The sequence below is a fragment of the Rattus norvegicus genome, chromosome 1, assembly GCF_021556685.1.
Source record: "Rattus norvegicus strain SHRSP/BbbUtx chromosome 1, alternate assembly SHRSP_T2T, whole genome shotgun sequence".
Taxonomy (NCBI): Eukaryota; Metazoa; Chordata; class Mammalia; order Rodentia; family Muridae; genus Rattus; species Rattus norvegicus.
In genome coordinates, this window is record NC_141534.1 from 121,321,541 (window position 1) to 121,344,530 (window position 22,990).

Below are 22,990 nucleotides of genomic sequence, written 5' to 3' on the forward strand. Positions count from 1 at the left end.
TTGTCATATTTGTCCTATCAGCCTTGTGATATGTGATTTGATAGCACTTCAGTAGATCCTATCTTTTCTTTACTTATTTTTCAAAGATTTATTTATTTTATGTATGTGAGTTTACTATATGCTGTCTTCAGACACGCCAGAAAGGAGCATCGGATCCTGTTACAGATGGTTGTGAGCCACCATGTGGTTGCTGGGAATTGAACTCAGGACCTCTGGAAGAGCAGTCAGTGCTCCTAACCACTGAGCCATCTCTCCAGCCCCCAATAGGTCCTATCTTATACTGATTTTAACTGTGTTATGAATATTTCTGGTCTTTTTGAGATCACATTGTTCACTCTTGACACTTTCCTACATTAAAAACAATTTTGTGGCAGGTTATAAAATTTGTTTTTTCTGATTCCTCCACACAGAGTTCATAATTACTTTAAACTCAAGGTCTTTCTGCCTCAGATGCTATGATTATAAGCATATGCCACCATTCCTTGTAGGATTAGTGATTTTATAAAGGTACATTCTTTATAAAACCCTTTATAAAATATTGAGACATTTACCTATGAAAAACATGAAGCAGTACTTATTAGCCTATGCATGGATTAATTGAGTCTTAGGCTATTTATGTTTCTTACCTATTTTGTCAAATCTCCATGTTTTTATACTGCTTATTTTTTTAAAAAAGACACTTTGAATAAGTCATGTTCTTTGTTATCTCTTTAATTTTTCTACTTATGTTTCTTGTTTTTATGGTAGCCATTTCATTGTTTTTGATTCCCATGCTGAACTACTTATATGAAAATTCTTTATTCTTTTAGTATATAATCTCCTTGATGTTATCTGTATACAGTTATGATTATCTTACAACTTTATTAGTTTTATTATAATTTACTTTCTATTTCTAAGTATTGAGGTATCTAGAAATTAATTTAGGAAGCAGCAAATAATGTTATTAGTGCTACTGAGAACACTGAAAATTATTTTTCCTTTTATTATCATTTGCGGAAAACATCAGTTGTTAATTAATTCTTTCATATGTTACATCCTGACTGCATTTTCTTCTCTTTGCACTCCTCTCAGTCCCTTCTTCCTACCTCCCCTCAACCTACAGATCCATTACCCTCCTCTTTCCCTTCATTTAAAGCAGGCTCCCATGGATATCAATCAAACCTGGCATAACAACAAGTTTCAATAAGATTAGGCACCTATCCTCCCATAAAGGCTAAACAAGGCAAGCCATTTAGGATGAGAAGGTTCTCAGAAGCAGGCAAGAGTGTCAGAGGCATCCCTTACTTCTGCTGATAGTTGTCCTATAAGGATACCAAGCTACAAAAGTTTAACGTACAAGCCGAAGATCTTTGTCAGACTCATTCAGGCTCCCTGATTTTTGCTTTAGTCTCTGTTAACCCCTATGAGCTCAACTGAGTTGATTCTGTGGGCTTTGTTGTTTTGGTGTCCTTGACCCATCTGGCTCCTACAGTCTTACTTCCCTCTTCAGCAGGACTCTTCAGGCTCTCAGGGTTTGACTGGGGTCTTTGCATCTGCTCCTATCAGTCTCTGTAGAATCCTTTTAATGGCCTTGCTTCTTAGAAAGCAATAAACAAGTGGGAACTATCGTTTATAGAGGAACACTGTCACTTGATTCTTATTATGAACTAAATAAGAAAGGCATAATTTTATTTAAGAAATCAATATATTGTATTTGGATTTGCAAGAAAAGTCAGTTGAATGTGATAGACAAAAGTAACTGGTACCTCCTCTTCGTAGAGTTTGGTTATGAATATCAAGAAAGGGATTCACTTCATTTCCCGATTTTATTTTCCTCTTTTTCTTTTATGCTCCTTTCTTTTCCCCAGCCTCTTTTTGTTAAAGTAATACTTAAGAAGAAAACCTTATTCATCTTCTGAGCGCAAAGTGAAAATAAGGAGGCCAGATAATTAGATGAAAGTTTCACTGGCATGTACAAGGAATTCATTTTAAGTTGACAAAATATTTTACTTTTGGCTAGATCCAATATGATAGAGTCCACACCGAAAATTTATAATACTTGAAATTTACTATGTTACATAAGAAATTATGGACATAAAAATTTAAGTTTTATGCAGTTTTCACACATGAAACAAAATATTTTTTAATGATTTAAGAATACAAAATATTCTAAACTTCAACTGTAAAACATAGTAGATTTGGCATATGAGCTATAATTTAGTGACTTTTATGTTATGGATTAACATTGGGAGGTTATCAAAAGCTATATTATTTGTATATATGTTTCCAAGTTTAGAGGCTTTTTACATGTCCTGAATGAATCTGTATGCCCTGAATTTGGCATTCAAGTGTATATCATATATAATGGAGAAAAGAATAGTTTATTATCACTAACATGGTTGATTAATCATATTATTTAACCAACCATATTAACCTATTAATTAACTTATATTAATCAACCCATATTAACCAAGTTAGTCAACTTAATATGGTTGATTCTATGAGTATTTTGGAGGTTTTATTATGACCTCTGTTTACTTAATATTATTATTACTATTATTAGTGGGCTGCTATTTGTAACTAGGTGCAAAGAAGCTAGTCAGTTACAAGCATTTACTCTGCTATCTCTCCTTTAGTAGTACTAAACTTTCAAATTTTGGAGTCAAGCCTAGATTTTAGTTTTGTCACACGTGTGGCTTCATATGTCATTCCTCTGAGATTTAGTGGAATGTGAGTTCTCTTGGCCAAGTCATATACGTGTGCAAATGATAGAAATTGCAGCAATTGCAATCGTGTCTGACATTTACCAATAGGGCTTAGTATTTAACAAGTAATATTTTTTTCTTAAGCAGGTATACTATTCCATTAATTATTTTAGAATTTCATATATGATACAATGCATTTTGTTCATCTTCACCTCCTGTTTTTCTTCCTACCTCTTCCAAAATCTACCGAAATAGTCTAAGCACTTGTAATTCTTAAATCATGAGAATTCTGAAATATACCACCATCCTAAGGATGAGGAAGCTGAGACACAGAAAGGCTAAGTAAGTAGTTCGCTCAGTTACAGATCCTGTTCATGAACCTGAACAATCTGGCCCCATTCAGATCATATAGATGAAGTTGAAACTTCCCTACTGACACTTAGAAATTTTTATTGTTTAAGTACATAGTAATAGAAAATAAAGTAGTTAGGATGAAAAGCATGCAAGAATTAACTTAATTATTTAGAAAAATATTTAATATTTTGAAACAGAATCATACTACATTTATAACTTGGTCACTGGCTTGTGTTAAGGAAATAATAGGAAGGCTGTTGGTAATTATTTTACTTGGTACATGCTGTCAGTATATTGAAGCAGATTGCTATTGTTAGGCATGGTAGTTTCTATAAATAATAAGGAAATATATCTTCCTTTTGATGACCTTTTCCTATATGTGGCATATCTTACTTCCATGATACATTTTAAACTTTATTACATTTATTTTCTGTAGATATATGTGACTGGGCATAAGTTTTGGTGTGTTTAGAGGTCAGAGGACAACTTGTGGTAATTAGTTCTCTCCTTTCCCCAAGTGGGATCCAGGGATCAAACTTGAGTCATCAGGCTTTACACTATGAGTGGTAAATATATAGGGAATATTTCTAAATATAAGTACCTTTCATGCAAAGAATGACTCTAAAGTCACTTATCAGTGCTTATTTGTTTATCTCTAGTGCCATTAGCCTCTTAGTTCTATCTAAAATTATGGCATGAAGTTTTAGAATGGAATTAGGTGAATTCTTTCTACTTGCAGGTCCAATGCTTGTATAGATCCAAAAAAATTGCTTTGAATTATACTACTGTGGACCAAATATTCAATTCTACTTAAATTTTGCAGTAATCTCAAAGAATAGAATTTTAGATTTAGATTATGTAGAACAATTACTTGTTTGGTAAAATAATTTATTCCTTAAATTGTATTGGTTACTTTACATGAAAAATATCTTAATCAAATGTTAATTTTCATGGATAAGGTTGATGAATATGAGTTTCCCCTAATAAAAACTTTATCTTTCCTAGGATAAGAACTAATGAAGAGGGTTAGTGACAAGTATGGGTTCAAGGTCATATGCCTTAGTGCTTCTCTCTCTTGGCATAATACGAGATTTAGATAGTTAATTTGTGAAGCACTGTTAAATCTCCCATGATTATTAATTGAGGGAAAAAATAAACTCTAGAAATTTGATATTAACCAGAAGTCAAGTATTTGGAACTATGAATTAGTGATTTTTATATATAATGAAAAGGAAAGTTGCTATGCAGATGTAATAGTAAACTTACTGTTTTTATTGTTTTTGTTGTTCTGGTATACAGTTTAAGGGTCATACACCATCACCTTAGCTTATCTTTTTTTAAGCCAAAGAAAAGTCTACCATGTTAAAATAATTTTATAAGCTGACATACTTATTATGGTTTTTTAGAAAGTGTTTATTTCACTAATTAACACTTTGAGAGGTAATAGTCAATTTCCAGTTTGTACATCTAAATAGTTTATTGCTGTATTGCTTAGCTAACTTTTGTCTTATCTGTTGGGCTTTGTTTCTGAGCTATACTAATCACTGTGCTTATTGTTTGAATGTCTGGTACAGGAAGCGAGCAGCTGCAAAGCATCTAATAGAGCGCTACTACCATCAGTTAACTGAGGGCTGTGGAAATGAGGCCTGCACGAATGAGTTCTGTGCTTCCTGTCCAACTTTTCTTCGTATGGATAACAATGCAGCAGCTATTAAAGCTCTTGAGCTTTATAAAATTAATGCAAAACTCTGTGATCCTCATCCCTCCAAGAAAGGAGCAAGCTCAGCTTACCTTGAGAACTCAAAAGGTGCATCTAACAACTCAGAGATAAAAATGAACAAGAAGGAAGAGTTTAAAGGTAAGAGACTATATTTAAATTCAAAATGGTTAATTGAAAGCTATTTCAGAGATTTAAATTTGTGGTTTTTGGGTTTTTGCGTTTTTATAACCTGAAGATATCATAGTATAGTAAAGCCACTGTTTTTAAGTGTGGTAAAGACAGGTATTTAGTTACTTTATATTTTATTCTTATATTTACTGATACAGAAGTTGTCAGAAGCAGATTATACTCTAAAAATTAATATGATAATGATTGAACTCAATTTGTAATGATTGTATTGTAGCTAATATCTTATTAGGTCATAAAAATCTACTACATGTATTGCATTTGCAGTAAATACCTGGTATCAGGTCCAGAACTACAGGGGCTGTGGTAAAAGAAGGAGAAATACAAATATAAGGTATAAGGTAGTCTTTGTTTTCCTTTTTTAGAAAGCAGGGTAAAATTTTGCAATAGTTATCTGAATAATATATTTTTTTCCTTCTAACATTTTCTTTTTACATACTGCTCTCTACCTCAGGAACTTGGTGTACTCATACTGCTTAGGGATCTAACCTACCAATATTTACTCAGCTTTTGTGGGGCTTTGTTTCTTTTTGTTTTGCTCAAGATAGGTGACACTGTTCTTATATTTTTAATTCTCTTGCTTCTACTTTCCTAGTAATGAAATTAAAGGTTTACATTCCCATACTTTGTTTATATGGTACTGAGGGAGATCTCATGAATGAAAGATAAGCACTACCAACTGAGCTAGGTCCCCAATGCATCTAGTCTTTTAAAAATAGTCCTATGTTTCGAAAGTTCTTAAAACTTCTATTTTCCCTCATTGATTCTTCAGTCTATTTTTTTCTTAATAGAAGTAATTATCAACTAGCAATAAGGTAATTGAATGTTTCACATTGCTACGGATTAGCCCCTGTCACTTGAAACATGTTTAAAGGAATTAGTGAAATGAAATTATATTAGAATTTCATGTTAGTTTCACAATTGAACTAAAGAAAAATCAGAAAAATAATTTATTCAGTTTGGCTACACCAGTCCTATTTCATGAATTTGTTCACATTGTAGATAAGTAGGTGAATGGTATCAATATTTTGAATGTAGAAGCTGCAATGTCTCAATTATACATGTTTCTACGACAGAGTGAACATCACAGAGTAACAGTAAATGAAATATAATATTTCACCATGGTTGAATGTGACTAACTGGAAAAATATAGTATATAATTGGTATATTTATCTAGTTATAGCCCATGTATGCTTCTTTTTTACACATCTTGTTTTTGTGGATCACTCCAAATTTTATTGCCTTTACTTATTTACTTTAATATTTTTGAATTAGGAATTACACAGGCTTAATCATACTTAATTTCTCATTATGATAATTATATATTTGTTGAATTTTAATTAAATATGTAGGTATCAATTAGTGTATCACAAATCTGTTCTTGCATGAAACTGTTTATGGTATAAAATGTTATGTTTTAAGAGTGTTTTGGACCTGAGTTTAGTGGCATTGTAGTCCAGATTCTCAGGAAGGACCGTGTTGATTTCCAATATGTCTGTTTATACTATGTGAAGCCATGTCTCAAACAGTTTTCAAAAACACACATATTAAAATGTACAGGTGAATCTTAAAAAATGTTTCTTTACTTACCTGTTTGTTGATAACCAGATTATAACGTTTTTTATTTCTATTGCATTGCTTTACACACACACACACACACACACACACACACACACACACACACACAGAGAGGGGGTGGGGCTGAGGGAGGGAGGGAGGGAAAGAGAGAAAGACAGATAGAGACAGAGATAGACAGAGACAGACAGACAGACAGATGATAGAGATAAACATTTTAAACATTTTAAGTCGAGTACTACCTGGAAAAAGTATTGATTAATAGTAGTTTGTATTCCTAGATGTCAGTGTCATTTGATGAATGTGCTCTGAAAGAAGACATTGCAAGTCAATGGTGTGTGGATCCAGAGTGTTATTCTCCTTCAGGCAGGATGTATATTTATTGTTCTATATGTAGAACATGCACTTTCCAACCAATTTTATAATTTAGTGATAGGGAGATAAAACATTATCTTCTAACAGGCTGTTTATTCATTATAGATAGATTCTGTGTTTTGGTTATAGTTAAGAGAAATGGTCAAAGAAGATACCATAATTTTTTTCCATTAGAATAATGAGAAATCAGCTCCATGTTAGTGTTTTCTTACATTTCTTAGTAGACTAAAGAATTGAACTTGGATTGCCATGCTGCCTCAGCTAGGTACATGTAACTGAGTTTCATGCCTGGGACTCACAGTATAGAAGGAGAAAATGAACTCATTCAGTTATCCATTCAACTCCATAGCTTCATCACCCCTAATAAGTAAATAGAGCATTTTTTAAAACAAAGAATTGAAGATCATAAAATAAGTAAGTGTCAATACTCTAGAACAGTCCATAGATCAGTTTTGTAGTATATACAGTTCAGTGCTTTGTGGTTTATGTTTTGGAAGCCATTCTATTAATGAGGACTTGAATTTTATATTGTCTCTTACTGTTGAATAGGTACCTTTAATAAATGTACCAATCATAGTAAAGATATTTATGTGTTAGACATATTATCAATGTATGGGATATATTGTCAATGTAAATAAAAAAATTAAACTACCTTCAATGTTTAATTTAATAATTCTAGTGTGCTACTCTTTGATGAAAGAGATTAAGTTTGGCTTCAGCATTATTATTTGATAAATATATTAATTTGTAAGACTTTAGTATATAAAATGTCATCTTTTCCCAATTAGATAAAATATCTTTTGTTTTGTTAACGAAATGGTAAAGCCTTTGTTGAAAGTAATTTCCCTAAGCTAGGAGATTTATGGTCCAAATCTGTTCCTGGGAGAAAAATAGATATGAATTTTGGTGCTTGTGGTCTTTACTCTCTTAGCTTCTTCCTTTTATTTGTTTTTGAATGACTGTAATAATTTCTAGTTGCTCTGTTAAGAGTTATTAGAACCCAAATAATGGTCATAGGTAGTAGTAGCTGTAGTAGCAGTTTTAACTTCAGTAGAGTTTACTTGAGTAGTAATATCTTTTTCTCAGCTTCAGAATGAAAACTCTGGAAGAAATGAAGAATACATAACATGAGTCAGTTTGATTTTACGATATACAAAAGTATAGAAAGAGTTGATTGCAAATGAAGGGGTTGAGGAAACCTTGTAAAACCTTGCCTCCTTAGTTTTTTGAGAACAATGTAAAGGAAAATGATTTTAGGTTATTAGCATAGTAGCTTTTCGGTAAGGTTGTAATAAAGTACAGTGATGAAATGATAAATATATATATTTGTTCATATCTACAATAAATGTTACATACCAGTACATGTCTCGGTTACAAGGCAAGTCTTAAATTACCAATGCATAATTAATAATTATATGTTGAATGAGTGCCAAAGAAAGGGTGAGGTTGTTGGGATTACTTAAATAAAAAAGGAGCTGGTGATTTTAGGGTGTTAATAAGTAAATTACATTTTTTTAAAAATTCTAAATCAAATTCAGAATGTTTAGATATTTTATTTGTTCAGTAAAAATTATAACAAAATAAACATGTATATTATAATAATAAATGTTCTTTTTCTTTCCATTTTCTAGAGGTGGACTACCTAACTGAAGAGAAAGTATATGAAATTTATGAATTTTGTAGGGAGAGAGAGGATTACTCCCCTTTAATTCGTGTAATTGGAAGAATATTTTCTAGTGCTGAGGCACTGGTTCAGAGCTTTCGGAAAGTCAAACAGCACACTAAGGAGGAATTGAAATCTCTTCAAGAGAAGGATGAAGACAAGGATGAAGATGAAAAGGAAAAAGCTGCGTGTTCTGCTGCTGCTATGGAAGAAGACTCAGAAGCATCTTCTTCAAGGATGGGTGATAGCTCACAGGGAGACAACAATGTACAAAAATTAGGTCCTGATGATGTGACTGTGGATATTGATGCTATAAGAAGGGTCTACAGCAGTTTGCTCTCTGATGAAAAAATAGAAACTGCCTTCCTGAATGCACTTGTATATCTGTCACCTAACGTGGAATGTGATTTGACATATCATAATGTGTACACTCGAGACCCTAATTATCTCAATTTGTTCATTATTGTAATGGAAAATAGGAATCTCCACAGTCCTGAATATCTGGAAATGGCATTGCCGTTATTTTGCAAAGCTATGAGTAAGCTACCCCTTGCAGCTCAAGGAAAACTGATTAGGCTGTGGTCTAAATACAGTGCTGACCAGATTCGGAGAATGATGGAAACATTTCAGCAACTTATTACCTACAAAGTCATAAGCAATGAATTTAATAGCCGAAATCTAGTGAATGATGATGATGCCATTGTTGCTGCTTCAAAGTGTTTGAAAATGGTTTACTATGCAAATGTAGTGGGAGGGGACGTGGACACAAATCATAATGAGGAAGATGATGAAGAGCCTATACCTGAGTCCAGTGAATTGACACTTCAGGAGCTTCTGGGAGAGGAAAGAAGAAATAAGAAAGGTCCTCGAGTGGATCCACTAGAAACCGAAATTGGCGTTAAAACTCTAGATTGTCGAAAACCACTTATCTCCTTTGAAGAATTCATTAATGAACCACTGAATGATGTTCTAGAAATGGACAAAGATTATACTTTTTTCAAAGTTGAAACAGAGAACAAATTCTCTTTTATGACATGTCCCTTTATATTGAATGCTGTCACAAAGAATCTGGGATTGTATTATGACAATAGAATTCGCATGTACAGTGAAAGAAGAATCACTGTTCTTTACAGCCTAGTTCAAGGACAGCAGTTGAATCCATATTTGAGACTTAAAGTCAGACGTGACCATATTATAGATGATGCACTTGTCCGGGTAAGTTTGACTATTATTTAAAATTGGACTTAAACTAAAAGCTGCAGAGTGTTATATTTCAGTGAATTCTTTAACTTTGAATAAAAAAGATAGAATCATGTTAACATTTCTGATTTATATTACTCCAACTTTGTTGCTACTTACCAAAAATATTGGTATCTTGGTTGTCTAATGATAATTTTCTTTTGAACAAGAATAAATTTTCTAGGGTTGGGGAGATGACTCACTGGATAAACATTTTGTTGTGCAAACATGAGGGCTTACGCTTGGATTTCTTGAACACATGTAAAACAGGATATGATAGTTCCATTTGTAATACTACTTTCTAAAGCAAGATAGAAAGTAGAGACAGAAGAATCCTCAGAAGCTAACCTCATATGTAAACTGAAAAATAACCAGACCCTGTCTCGGTAGAAAGCAAACACTAATACTTGACGTTCTCTGACCTCCACACAAATATTTCCCCCTTTTGGCCTTTACACACACACATATGCATACACATGCATACACATGTGCATACTGACAGGCACAAAACAAACAAAAGGAATGGATTTTCTAAATCTTGAAAGCCAGCCTTACACGTTTCCATTAAGAAGAAAAGATTTGTTTTCAAAGATTGGAACACATGACAAATGGTATTGTTATACCCAATGTTAAGAATGGAAGTAGGTGTAATTGGAAGAAATAATACAATAAATCTGTATTGTAAAAGAATTAAAAACTGCTCATCAAATTCCTTTATGTAGAATACAACTCAGAGTTGTATTGTGAACTTGATGATATGACCAGGAAAGGTTAGTCTATGTTAACTAGTAAGTCTTTGGAGTTCTAAGCCACCCAGTATCTTGTTTGACACTGTAGGATTTTTTTTTAAATAATAATAATAATTATGTGAATTTTAAAACTAATGTAAAATAGCTATTTTTGTGACTTGGAATTAATATTAATAGTGTTAGTTAAATCTATATGATTTAACTGGGAAGTCAGGAACTTCTAACTGCCTGTTTCCCCCCTCCCTCCCCCACCAAATGATATTGCCTCTTGTCTGTTCCTTCTTTCCACAGATGACAAGAATTGCAGAGTCCGTATCAGTTAAACCAGAAAATTGGTTTGGAAATTGCCAGTCATATGTTAACAAAATTATATTTAAGGAATTCAGGGTATTCCTTGGTATTAATTATTCTTGTTAGTGCTAGTTCTTTTTGTTTAACTTGATGTAAGATTTAGTACCAGTTACAAATGAAGCATCATCCTTATATTCTAACAAATTATAACCCATTAATGAATAACTAACATACTAGTTATTTGAACATTTATCTTTGGGGTGGATTTGTCTAAATATGAAAAGCCATAAGATTGGACTAAATCCACATTTAATAGAAAAATTATGCACCTGTCCTTCCTGATTTTTTTTCATTATTTTCTTCTTATATTCTTATATTCTTTTTTTTTTCTGTAATAAAGGTATTGGATTAAGAGCCAGTAAAAGCTTAGATAGTATTAATAAATTTTTTAAATTATCATAATTAGCCCCTTATTTTCCTAATGAATTGTTGGAGTAAAATTAACAGTTAAGCCTTGTAATTATGCTAACAAACTGTTGCTAGTAAATACCATTTAATTATGTCAACTGGTCATATGGTTTGACACATTATAAATTGTGATTCCTTTGATAATATCCATACTTGACTAGTACCAGTTTAAACAAGCCCTGGCTGGCCTTCAGCAATTCTGTGTGTCTGTCTCATTGATAAGCAGTAGAGTTACAAGGAGATGGAATTTATCACAAAAATTCTTAAGAGTTTTCACCGAGCTCTTCTCCTTTCCCCTATCTTGCTTTCTTCTCCCTTTCTCTTTCTCTTTTTTCTCTTTCTGAATCATTTTAAACTGACCCCTCTCAAATGTTTTCCTTTTGTAGTATTCTAGTATGAAAGGGTTAGAAATATAAGCATAGACTCAGGCCTTAGAGATCAAATTGATGACCCCCAGCAAAGGGTAATTATTTTAGTCATACTAGATTAATACAGAAAGTTGGAGGTTTACAGCAAGCTATATTTGAGAAAATGCCCACAGGTGAACTGATGGAATTCTACTGTCTCCATGTCTTATTCTACATAAACCCCTGTTGTTTTTAAGCCTTGTTCTTTCTTTCATAAAATAGCTTGACAGAATATTTCTGTTCATCACTGTCTCTTTTACCGGATCATTTTGAACTGTATAGGAAGCTGTGTAGAGAAAAAGGAATGAGAAGTTTTGCAGTGAATTTAACATTAATAAATACATAATAAAAGTTATAGAACCTAACCTTTTGAGTTAGTAGGAAGGAAATAATATGTTTTTCTCCTTAGTTTATAAGTGAGGCCTAGAAAAGCCTATATATGTGAGTTTTGTAACTTTTCTTTTGACTCTCGTATTTCAGTGTTAGACTAGCTGCCTTAAAGGTAGACAGTAGGGTAGTAAATTAAAATTAGTAATTTTTTATTTTTATTTGATAAAGAATATTTATATAGCCTATCCTTGCACTTGGGATATTGTTTCTGTTTCCCACTTGAATGCTAAAATTATAAATGTGTACAAACACTCCTGGCCAGTTTTCTTTTTTAAGCAAAAGTCCATTCATTGATTTCAATCTGTCTAACAACTCTTTTCCCCAACTGGTATTTTTAGAAAATCTGTCTTATTGACAAGAGAATAGTTAGTGTATACTATTTTCTTAAATTTATTTCTACTAAACAGTAAATAAACAATAAAGAAGTAAATCTACAATTTATTTCTACTAAAAAGAAAAAAATGCAACAGTTCTCTTACTTTGTTTTGAATGGTTTTGCCCTTTTTAAAATTAGAAAATAATACAGATATAAATATTAATGAGAACCTAGATTCCATTTCAGTAACAATCCTAGTGTAGAAGTTTTAACATATTCTTTAAAAAAAAATTCTTTGTAGGCTGTTGTGTTGGTTTAGTACATAAAGCCACTTACCACCAGGCTTGATGACTGCATTTAATTCCTAAGACATAAATTGTAGGAAATAATTGACTCTTCAGTCTTATTCTGTGAACTCCTCATGTTGTTGTTCTTTGGCACACATGTCCCTCTACTATCCAGCAAATAAATGACACATTTTTTCTCTCCCCTTTTTAAAAAATAAAGCATTTTGAAAGATGTTGCATATATAAAATCTTAAAACCTTTTTTTTTAAAGTAGTATAAGATCAGATGTATCAAGAGACAGTATTGCCATGTGTGAGATGAGTTAGACTCCCTTCACAATCTAAAAGGAGAATTGCCCCCCAAAAATACACAACAAAAGTCGAGGTCTGGTCTTTTAGGGGTCCAGATTAGGAATTCTTATGAAAACTTAGTGGTCTGTTCCTTCTAGTATTTTGGTACATCTATCCTCCAAACCAATATTTGGGAAACAATGGTTAGTACAGTTTTTACGTATAGGTTATTGATTACTTTAGTGTCATGTGTAGAGTATTGCTAGTATTTAAAAGGGATAATGAAGTCAGTGTGACTAAAATAGGAATTGACAGTGGTATGGGACCTGATTAAATTTAGTTAAGTTCTAAAATTTTCCATAGTTAACTACAAATAATTGTTAAGATGTAGACTTGGAAAGGAAAGTCCAAAAACCCAGGAGCTGGCATACATACATGAAGAAAAAGTTGTTTGAATTACTGCATTACTGCCCAATTTTCTCTGAAAGTCCAGAAGCATTATTTAACTCAGCTTCCATTATTTCACTTAATATAAAAACCGATTGCAACATAAACTTGATCTTTTTTTAAATATGTTGACATATAGTTCTTTAATAATGGAGTTTTTCTGCACTACTCTAGGTGTATTTCATTCATTCATTAATAAAATTGTGCTTAATATGGTAGCTATTTAAAATTATTCTAACAGAAATTAATGGAATCTTCTTATTTCTATCCTCAAAGTAATTTCTTACAACCAGAATGAGAGGTAAACAAGTCAGTAGCATAAAAGCTTAGCATCATATAATCATTTAAAAGAATGAAATTTATTAAAGTCCCTAGTGCTACATTAAAAAAAAATTGGAATTTAGAGAGATTCTTACTTGCAGAAATGAATGTCATATTTGGATTTTGGATGGGACTTAGGATGTAAGATGTAATCATTTAACTCAGCTGTTACCTCCTTAAACTTTAAGGCACAATAGACTGGTCTTGAGTTATTTACAGAACATGAAAAAGTTAAATTCATCAAGATAATTGCATTTACGATCTATTTATCAAAGTGTGTAAGTCACTCTTCTTTACCCCAAACAATTTTAAAATAGAGCTAATTTGAGTGTTGCTTCTATTTAACAATATCATTAGCAGTTTCTTTTTTCAACTGTGTCAAAATAGGATTTGAGATAAAAACTCGGGATTTCCAAAGGTTTTAGGCTAGCTTCCTTCCTTTTTTCATATTTATTTATTTTCAGATACATCAGAAGGGGGCCTCAGATTCTATTATAGATAATTTTGAGCCACCATGTGGTCGCTGGAACTTGAACTCAGGATATGGAAGAACAATCAGTGCTCTTAACCACTGAGCCATCTCTCCAGCCATGTGTAAAGGTTTTAAATGATGGTGCTAAAAATTTTTTTTGACCCTTGAAGATACGGTTATAGAATGTTTCTTGTTTTTTAAATCAGTATATCATTCTGCTTAGAGTTTTGGGAATGTTTTCATATAAAGTCAGCTTGTTAAAACTATCTCTCTAGGATTTTGTGTTGCCAATTGAGGTTAAGAAAAATATTAAACAGTTGATGAGTGATGAGTGAGATTTCCTAGTACGAAAAGAAGTAATAGTTAACCACTGTACTTTAATACAGCATAATAGTACCAGTCAGTGTATTTTAATTTTCTCCAGTGCTGTCTATGAAGCCAGTACTATTTTATTTTTATACTTCCAGAAAGATACATATACAAATCCATTAGTGTTTAATAAATAAAGTCAAGAATCCATGCAGATTTTTTGCAGAATTATCATAAACATATTCCAACAGTTTTCATGTATCCAATTACATGTTAGACAACTTTATTTTACAAATTCATCTAAGGAATATAACTTTAATTTTATTTTCTACATTATTCTTTAGGTGATGCAACAATGGCTTAAAAGTGTAGGGGTGTGTGTGTGTGTGTGTGTGTGTGTGTGTGTGTGTGTGTGTGTGTGTGTGTGTTTTAATCTTTTAAGAGTTATTTTTGGGCGGGATGTATTTTGAGACAGTTTTTCTGTATAGCACTCGCTGTCCTGGAACTCACTCTGTTAACAACTCTGGCCTGGAACTCAGAGATCTGCCTGCCTCCGCCTCTAAAGTGATGAGATTAAAAGCTTGGCAAGAGTTACTATTTTTAAGGGAAAAAAATTAATGAGACTTCTTTTGCTTATGGCTTTTGTGTATGGTTAGTATTAAATTTTTGTTTTTGTTACCACATTTTTAAAAAGATAGGCTACTAATGCATCATCTCAAACAAGATAATAATTTAGAAAGTCATTTTGGCAACATGGAAAATGGTCTTCTTAAATTGCTAATTTGATATTTCACCTACAAAATTAAGCTACCAACTATTTTTAAATTATAATATATGAATATATCCTAATTCTGAAAATAATGAGTGTTGTTGAAAATATGGAAAAACAAGAAAATCACACAAAATCCAAAAGAAAATATTATCTCTAGTTTCTTTGGAAAAATAGGTAAACAATGCTCTAAATGCTTGCTCCCTGGATAAAAACCTCTCTTCTCTGAATTACTATTTCTTAAGTTATTCGCCCTTTTATTACTTCGAGACCATCTATAAAATGGTTTTAGCAGCCTATCTTGCTAAGGAGTTATAGGTATCAAATCAGTTTTAATTGTAAAGTGACCCATAAGTTTTTTATATTGTTGTTGCTGCTGCTTTTATTCCTGGAATACTCCTGTTTTTAAAATCTTGTGGTTAAATATTCTGACAAAACTGGAAATATTTATTTTCTTGTTAGTCTTATTTTAGATAGAGAATCACTATAAAGCCCTCATTGGACTGGACTTTTGTATGTAGACATAACTGCAGTAAACCCACTGAGTTTGAGTGCTGGGATCAAATACATGTTCGAAAATATATAAAAAGTTTGGAATATTTAAAATTACTAAATGTACAACTGCATACTTAGAGTTAATGTTAGGGAATTAATTTAAGTACTTCAGCTATTAATTTATTTGATACTGTATTATTATGCTTATTTTACATTTCAAACCAAAACAAAAAGATAGAAAATTATTTTTTAGTGGTCACAATAGAATATACCAGAATCAGAATTTTGGGAAAGGGTAGAGACTGGACAGATGTATGCTGTCTTGAATACCAACAAACCTTTGAATCAATAATTAACATGTTTTCTTAGCAGGTCGAGAACTGGAGAAAGTACAGTAATAACAGTATATTGTGTTGGGACTAAATTTGATCTAAGATGATCATGTAAATTCAAGTGTTCAGAGTTATTCTGTTTTAGAACAGGTTTATAGCTAACACTGTTGTTGATATTTTTTTTTCTCCATTTCCAAGGCTAATTTTAAATCTATATATTTGACCGTAAAGTATCAGACCTTCCTATTGATAGTTTTTGACGACATAAAATTATAAATTTTAAAAATCTATATTTTGAAGGATAATATGCTAACAGTTTTGCATGCTCCTTAGAAATGATATATTCTTAAGCATTTTCCATCTTATATGGGAAGAATATTACCTGTTCCTTTAGTACATTAGAAAATAGGATTGATTTATTGAAGCTTTAATTAAATGTTAATATTTAGTGCTATTTGAAACTTGTAAGAGAGTATTTAGTTTCTTTTATATTCACCAGAAAATAATGCTGAAAAACAAATTTTCAATAAATACTGAACTGAAAGTTATGTATGTGAGCTAAGAAAGCAGATCAGCTTACAAGAAGTCCTGAGTTTAATCTTCATAAGTCTGTTAAAGGAAAGAAAATTTGAGTGGTCATTATAGTTCTGATGCTACGCCAAGGAGAGATACTTTCCTGACAAACAAGGCGAACAGGTCCTGAGGAATAACATCGTAGGTGGAAGGAGATATGTACATGTACATACATGAAGACATACAGATGAGTTAAAGAAGACCAACATAGAGATTCTTAAGAGAATAAATTCATAGACTTTTAGACCCCAAAAGATGAAGATATACAGGACATAATTTCAACCATTCTCCTCTTTCCCACCCCAATCCAACATTGTTTTAGCTATATCCTTTATTAAGAAATATATAGCTTCTTAAACACAATACATACTTGTGTGTTGAAATAAATTTTGCCAAAACTAGTAAGTCAGTTTGCTTCTTTTTTTCCTTTCAGAAACAAAATTGATTGTTTCGTTTCCCTATTGTTTTGTTTTTGCTACTCCTTGTTTTCTTTTACTTACGCTTTTCCTGTTCTCAATGGTCCTCTTTATACTTTCAACTAACAGCTAGAGATGATCGCTATGGAAAATCCTGCAGACTTGAAGAAACAGTTGTATGTGGAATTTGAAGGAGAACAAGGAGTAGATGAGGGAGGCGTTTCCAAAGAGTTTTTTCAGTTGGTTGTGGAGGAAATCTTTAATCCAGATATTGGTAAGTATTAATGATAAGACTATGATGGTGTGTTAATCTTTTGAAATGTGAACTTGGTTTATAAGTATTTTCAGTTATGATAAGCTGTAAAAGAACCGAGCATACCTTACCCATAATTACAGATAACAAATATGTATGCTTCAGGAACTGTTCTGTTACTAATGTAATTCAAGTTATTCCATAGATTACTTAGCTAAATATTCTAGTAGAAAACAATTACCTTCTCGGTAAATTTCATTTGAAAAACCTTAGGATGGTGGATTTGAAAAACCTGAAGTAATGAGAATCATGGGTTATATAATTTATTTTCTGGTTACTTTATAGCTTAGTTGCACTTAAGACCAAGAGCATCCATTGGTGTAATTCTATCACATTTATTATTTGTGAACTGGAACTTTTGATACTCCGTGGGTTTATAACATGGCTTGCAAGTAAATAAATGCACATACATACATAATTTACATATTTTTCAAACTGGAACGCAAGCATGAATTGGATACTGTGAAACCACTATTCCACAAATATTAAATTGCAAGAAAAAGCCTAGACTTAATTTATATTCCTACAGTTCAAGGAGAACTATAGGCGTACTCTGCTTTCTCATTAAAACTGAAAGTTAAAATGAGGAAACATTTTAAAATATTTCCAAAATTCTTATAAAATTAACCTAAAAGTATATTTTAATGCTGTTTTATTTGTTTTTTTAATAATCTTGTTCCATTAGAAAAACATTTCCTAAAGCTTTTTTGATTTGCTTATTTTGCTTTCTAGACAATCTTTTATACTATATAAGGACTTTGGGCTTAAACTCATGATTTTTCCTGACTCATTTTACCAAGTGCTAAGTTAAACTTTGTTTAAAAATTATCCTGAGAAGCAACTGAAAATAAACTTAGAAAAGTTAAAAGGCATATAAAATTTGTTTTAATTTTTTTTATGTTTAGTAAAAATAAGACAAACCTCTTAATGCTTACAAAGATAAAATAATGATAGGAAAAATTGCTCTTGAGTTTGGCTTTGAATAATGAAGATTATGTAAAGCTGAACGATCACAAAATATTATATTAACTCTAATTTGTTATGAACTTTAAGTAACTTAAAGTTAATCAACTTTTCTCCAGATTTTTGTACTTAATCATGCATTTGCTTTATAACATAATGAACCTTTTATTAGTCAATAAAGATTGATAAACCTTGAATTTAATAAAACTATAGAACAAACTTTACAGAAATATCACCCACATTTTGATTTTATTTTGTTGTGTTTTCCACATTGTATAACACGAATGAACACATTTTTGATGATCAGATCTCACGTGTATGACATAGAAAAAAATATATATCTACTTTATTTAAATTCCATATGTGATTTTGTTAAAAATTGTATTTAAATTGTTAGTCTTTCAAAAAGTATAAATTATATTTTAATTATTTCTTTATAGGTATGTTCACATACGATGAAGCTACAAGATTATTTTGGTTTAATCCATCTTCTTTTGAAACTGAGGGTCAATTTACTCTGATTGGCATAGTCCTGGGTCTGGCTATTTACAATAACTGTATACTGGATGTCCATTTTCCCATGGTTGTGTACAGGAAGCTAATGGGGAAAAAAGGAACGTTTTGTGACTTGGGAGACTCTCACCCAGTAAGTTTTTTGTCCTTCATTAATAGTCTTTAAGATTGTATCTAAATACAAAAGTGTATCTTAATTTATATAAAAACATGATTTTATTTGTAAACTTTTGTTATTATCTACTTTTATCTACTACAGTAAAGTACTTTTAGTCTGGTTAAGTATAGTAAACACTCATAATTTTGTATATATTGCATCAAGTATGTTTTGATTGACCTCCTAAAAAATGTTATAAACATCATGTTTTCAGTGTCACATGTGAGTCTGCTTAGTAGAATGACCATTGCCTGGTCCTTGATAGGTATAGTTGATACGTGTGTTGTTTTTTGTTTTTCGTTTTGTTTTGTTTTTCCTTTTCCTGTGTCCTGCCACCAGCATGGAGACAGAGTGTATATTCTAGAGCACAGTATGAACTCTGTTGCCGAACTGATGATTTAAAGAATTTTTAAGTAAAGATTGACACATTACCTGTGATAGCCTATTTTATTACATTACTTGAGAGATGTAGAATATTTATGGCTTTGTTTTTGTTGGCAAGTTGTTTCCACAAAGAATGAACAATTTATTTTTATTTGTTTTAGTGATTATTTGGTAACCTCACTTCTCTTTCTGGTTGTTAGATCTTATATCAGAGTTTAAAGGATTTATTGGAATATGAAGGGAATGTGGAAGATGATATGATGATCACTTTCCAGATATCACAGACAGATCTTTTTGGTAACCCAATGATGTATGATCTAAAAGAAAATGGTGATAAAATTCCAATTACAAATGAAAACAGGAAGGTAATAAAATTTTTGTCATTGTTTTGTAAGTATGTAATTTCAAAGCAGTATTCTTACAAAGTTTTCAAAAGAATTATCTAATATGGTTTGAAGCAGTAACAAAATCTTTATCCAAATAGTAAAGCTACAATTTTCTAACTCTTAGATAAGAGCTCATGTGATTTTTACACAATTAATTATTAATTCTCCTTTAGGGAAAGACTAAACAGACTAGAAAAGAATGAAGGGGTAAATATTACTATACAGGGCCTTACCATATTAAACCTAAGAGGTATACAGAACTCAGTGATTGAGATCTGATGTAGTGTTTAAAAGTATTTTCCATTGAAGTCTAATTATACTTATGAAATTATCCACATTAGATTTGATTTCTGTTAACTTTAAAAGGTATTCACTTGGCAACAGAAGATAACTGTGAGCATAAAAACATTACAATAAGTAGTATAATTTTAAGAACTATATTAATTTATTCTATTATTTCTTGGTGAAATATTATACTGTCAGGATACAGGCTACATTTTTATAATTTGGTATTATGGCTTAGTTTACTACCAAGTACCATATTTGCTGAACTGAATACAGTAGCCAGCATACCAACACCAAACTTTCCAGAGGAAACCTGAGACATTCTGGTTTATTCAGATTCAGTATTCATAGCTTAAATTTATATTGTATATTAGAGTTTCTCTTATTATGTAAAGTCCTTTGTAATTTTCATATTAATATTACTATTAGATAAATTTATATTTTATATTAATTTCTCTTTTATTTATTCTTGGAATCATACTGTATGGCTTTTATCCACATGACTTGCAGCTCTAATATCTGTCAGTAGTGAGAGATTATGAAAATAATTTTCTTTTTACATAGAACATTTTATTAATTTTTTAAGACTTATGTTTATCTTATATGTATGATGCTTTGCCTGTATATTGGCACTTGCATATATTGCTCATGGTGTCCAGAAAAGGGTATTTAGTTCCCTAGAAACTACATGGTTGTTAGCTACTGTGTTAATGCTGGAAATTGAATATAAGTCTTCTCCAAGAGTTGCTAATGCTCTTAAGTACTGAACAAACTCTCCAAAATCTACTTTTAAAATATTTTAACGAGAAATACTGCTGAAGGTTTTCTTGGGGTGGAGGGTGAGTGTATTAAAACTATGTAGCCCAATAGCTAATTGTGTTTCAATTGTATAGCATTTGATTTCTTGTTAATATTCCTACAGGAATTTGTCAGTCTCTATTCAGACTACATTCTCAATAAATCTGTAGAAAAACAATTCAAGGCATTTCGCAGAGGTTTTCATATGGTGACTAATGAATCACCCTTAAAATACTTATTCAGACCAGAAGAAATTGAATTACTTATATGTGGAAGCCGGGTAAGAAAGACATCTATAAAAAAGGTCATAATTTATTTTTTTATTTTTTAATTGTGTACTATAGATGTTAAGGTGCATTTTTTTTTCTATAATTTTCAGAATCTCGATTTCCAGGCACTAGAAGAAACTACAGAGTATGATGGTGGCTATACGAGAGAATCTGTTGTGATTAGGTGAGGTGTTTAATTCTTAAAAAGGAAGACTTTTCATCAAAGAAGTGCATGTGTGCTTTTGTGTCATGTATCTGTTGGTACTGGTTACCGAACAAGTAAGCTCAAAAGTAGGCTCGTATTAATATTACTAATTTTCATGCAGTCTAATGCTTTATTTCATGAATTAAATGATTTATGTCTCCTATTTTCTCTTGCCTTTGGTTTATTTTTGGTAATATATAAATGGTAGATTATTTAGTCTTTAAGATACTTGGGAAGAACCATGTGTACTTGTGATTCTGAACAGTTCTTGGGACAGTATTACCACTAATATTGTTCTCTAGTCAAATGCCCTTGTTTTCTACTTCTCTGTAATATGCTACTATCCAACTCTGAAAGATCTTTTTCCCTTGTCTTATAATCTGAATGGTCAAAATGCCCTTTTGGCATCCACTGTGATGTCAGGGGCATTTAATCAGATATTTTTCTGGAAGATCGTTTGAGCTATAAGACTCAAGTATGTGGACAATAGAATGAATATTAACTATGTCTAGTAATGATAAATTACCATTATATTTATATCATAGTATTATTTTATTATTCATTTCAGTTTGTAGAGACTACTCTTGCTTTGCACTTTCTAATACCAGTCACAAAGGTGTTTTCTCATGGCAGCCATTATATTGCTGTTCATTTTTTCTTTTTTTTCTTTTTGAGTGAATAGAAGGAACATATACTTAATTTTTTTTTGTTTTTTTTCTTGGATATTTTATGTATTTACATTTCAAATGTTATCCACTTCCCCCACTCTCCCATACTCCATCCCACTGTTTCTATGAGGATACTTTCACTCTCACCCATCCACTCCATCCTCAGGGACCTGGCATCACCCTACATTGGGGAAACAAGCCGCTGCTCAGTTTGTAAGTTGATTCATAACAGGGATCAACATGGTAATAGGAAAGCCTCAATGGGAATATCCTAGCATTATCTCTACAATATGGCAAAGTAATATTTTAGATTAATGTATGCGATTTGCTTATTTATTCTCTTATTATTGGCAATAGGATTATCATGAGATTAGAGCTATTAAAAATAAAATTTTCATTCTTACTGTTGAAGTGTTTTCATTTCTCCTGAAGAAGCACTTTAAGTAGAGGTTTGTGGATGTGTAGTAGATAACATTTTTAACTTTAAGAAGCACTGCAAGTATGCTTTTGCAAAACGGTACTGTCATTTTACCCTAAGATGACCAACAATGCTATAACTCAGTTTTATATCTCTATTAGTCTTTGGTCATGTTGTCTTGGAGTATTAAATAAAATTTCATCTGTTTAAATTTGTTTATCACTGATGACTCATGATCTTAACCATTACTTTGTGAATTGTCTTTTCCACTTTTCACTGATATAAACTATTTCTTTTAGAATGTATTCTTTTTAAAGGGTAATTTACAAACATGTTATATATGTGCTCTTCTAGTCTGCAGCTTTTTTTGTCCACTGAATTTTATTTTTGTTGAAATGGAGTTTTGCATGAGTTACTTCTAGACCTGCTTCTTCTCTGCTTATTCCTGTGTTCTTTGATCAAAATCACACCTTGTTGATTCTTTTACCTTTTTTTTTTTTTCC

The 22,990-nt window shown here is 31.5% G+C and overlaps 1 protein-coding gene across 22 annotated transcripts in view; it reads left to right on the top strand.

The window, feature by feature from the left end:
- Ube3a (ubiquitin protein ligase E3A) overlaps positions 1-22,990 on the top strand; it is a 90,891-nt gene that overhangs the window by 48,019 nt on the left and 19,882 nt on the right. For 16 of the 22 annotated variants that reach the window (XR_015630219.1, XR_015630227.1, XR_015630220.1 and 13 more), the window contains 7 exon segments: positions 4,613-4,896; positions 8,526-9,772; positions 17,258-17,402; positions 18,845-19,050; positions 19,659-19,823; positions 21,052-21,207; positions 21,307-21,380. Coding sequence is in view for 17 of the 22 variants with exons in the window: in NM_001191837.5 (NP_001178766.1) it covers positions 4,613-4,896; positions 8,526-9,772; positions 17,258-17,402; positions 18,845-19,050; positions 19,659-19,823; positions 21,052-21,207; positions 21,307-21,380 (2,277 nt within the window). In the remaining 5 variants the exon portion in view is untranslated. 22 annotated transcript variants of the gene reach the window in all.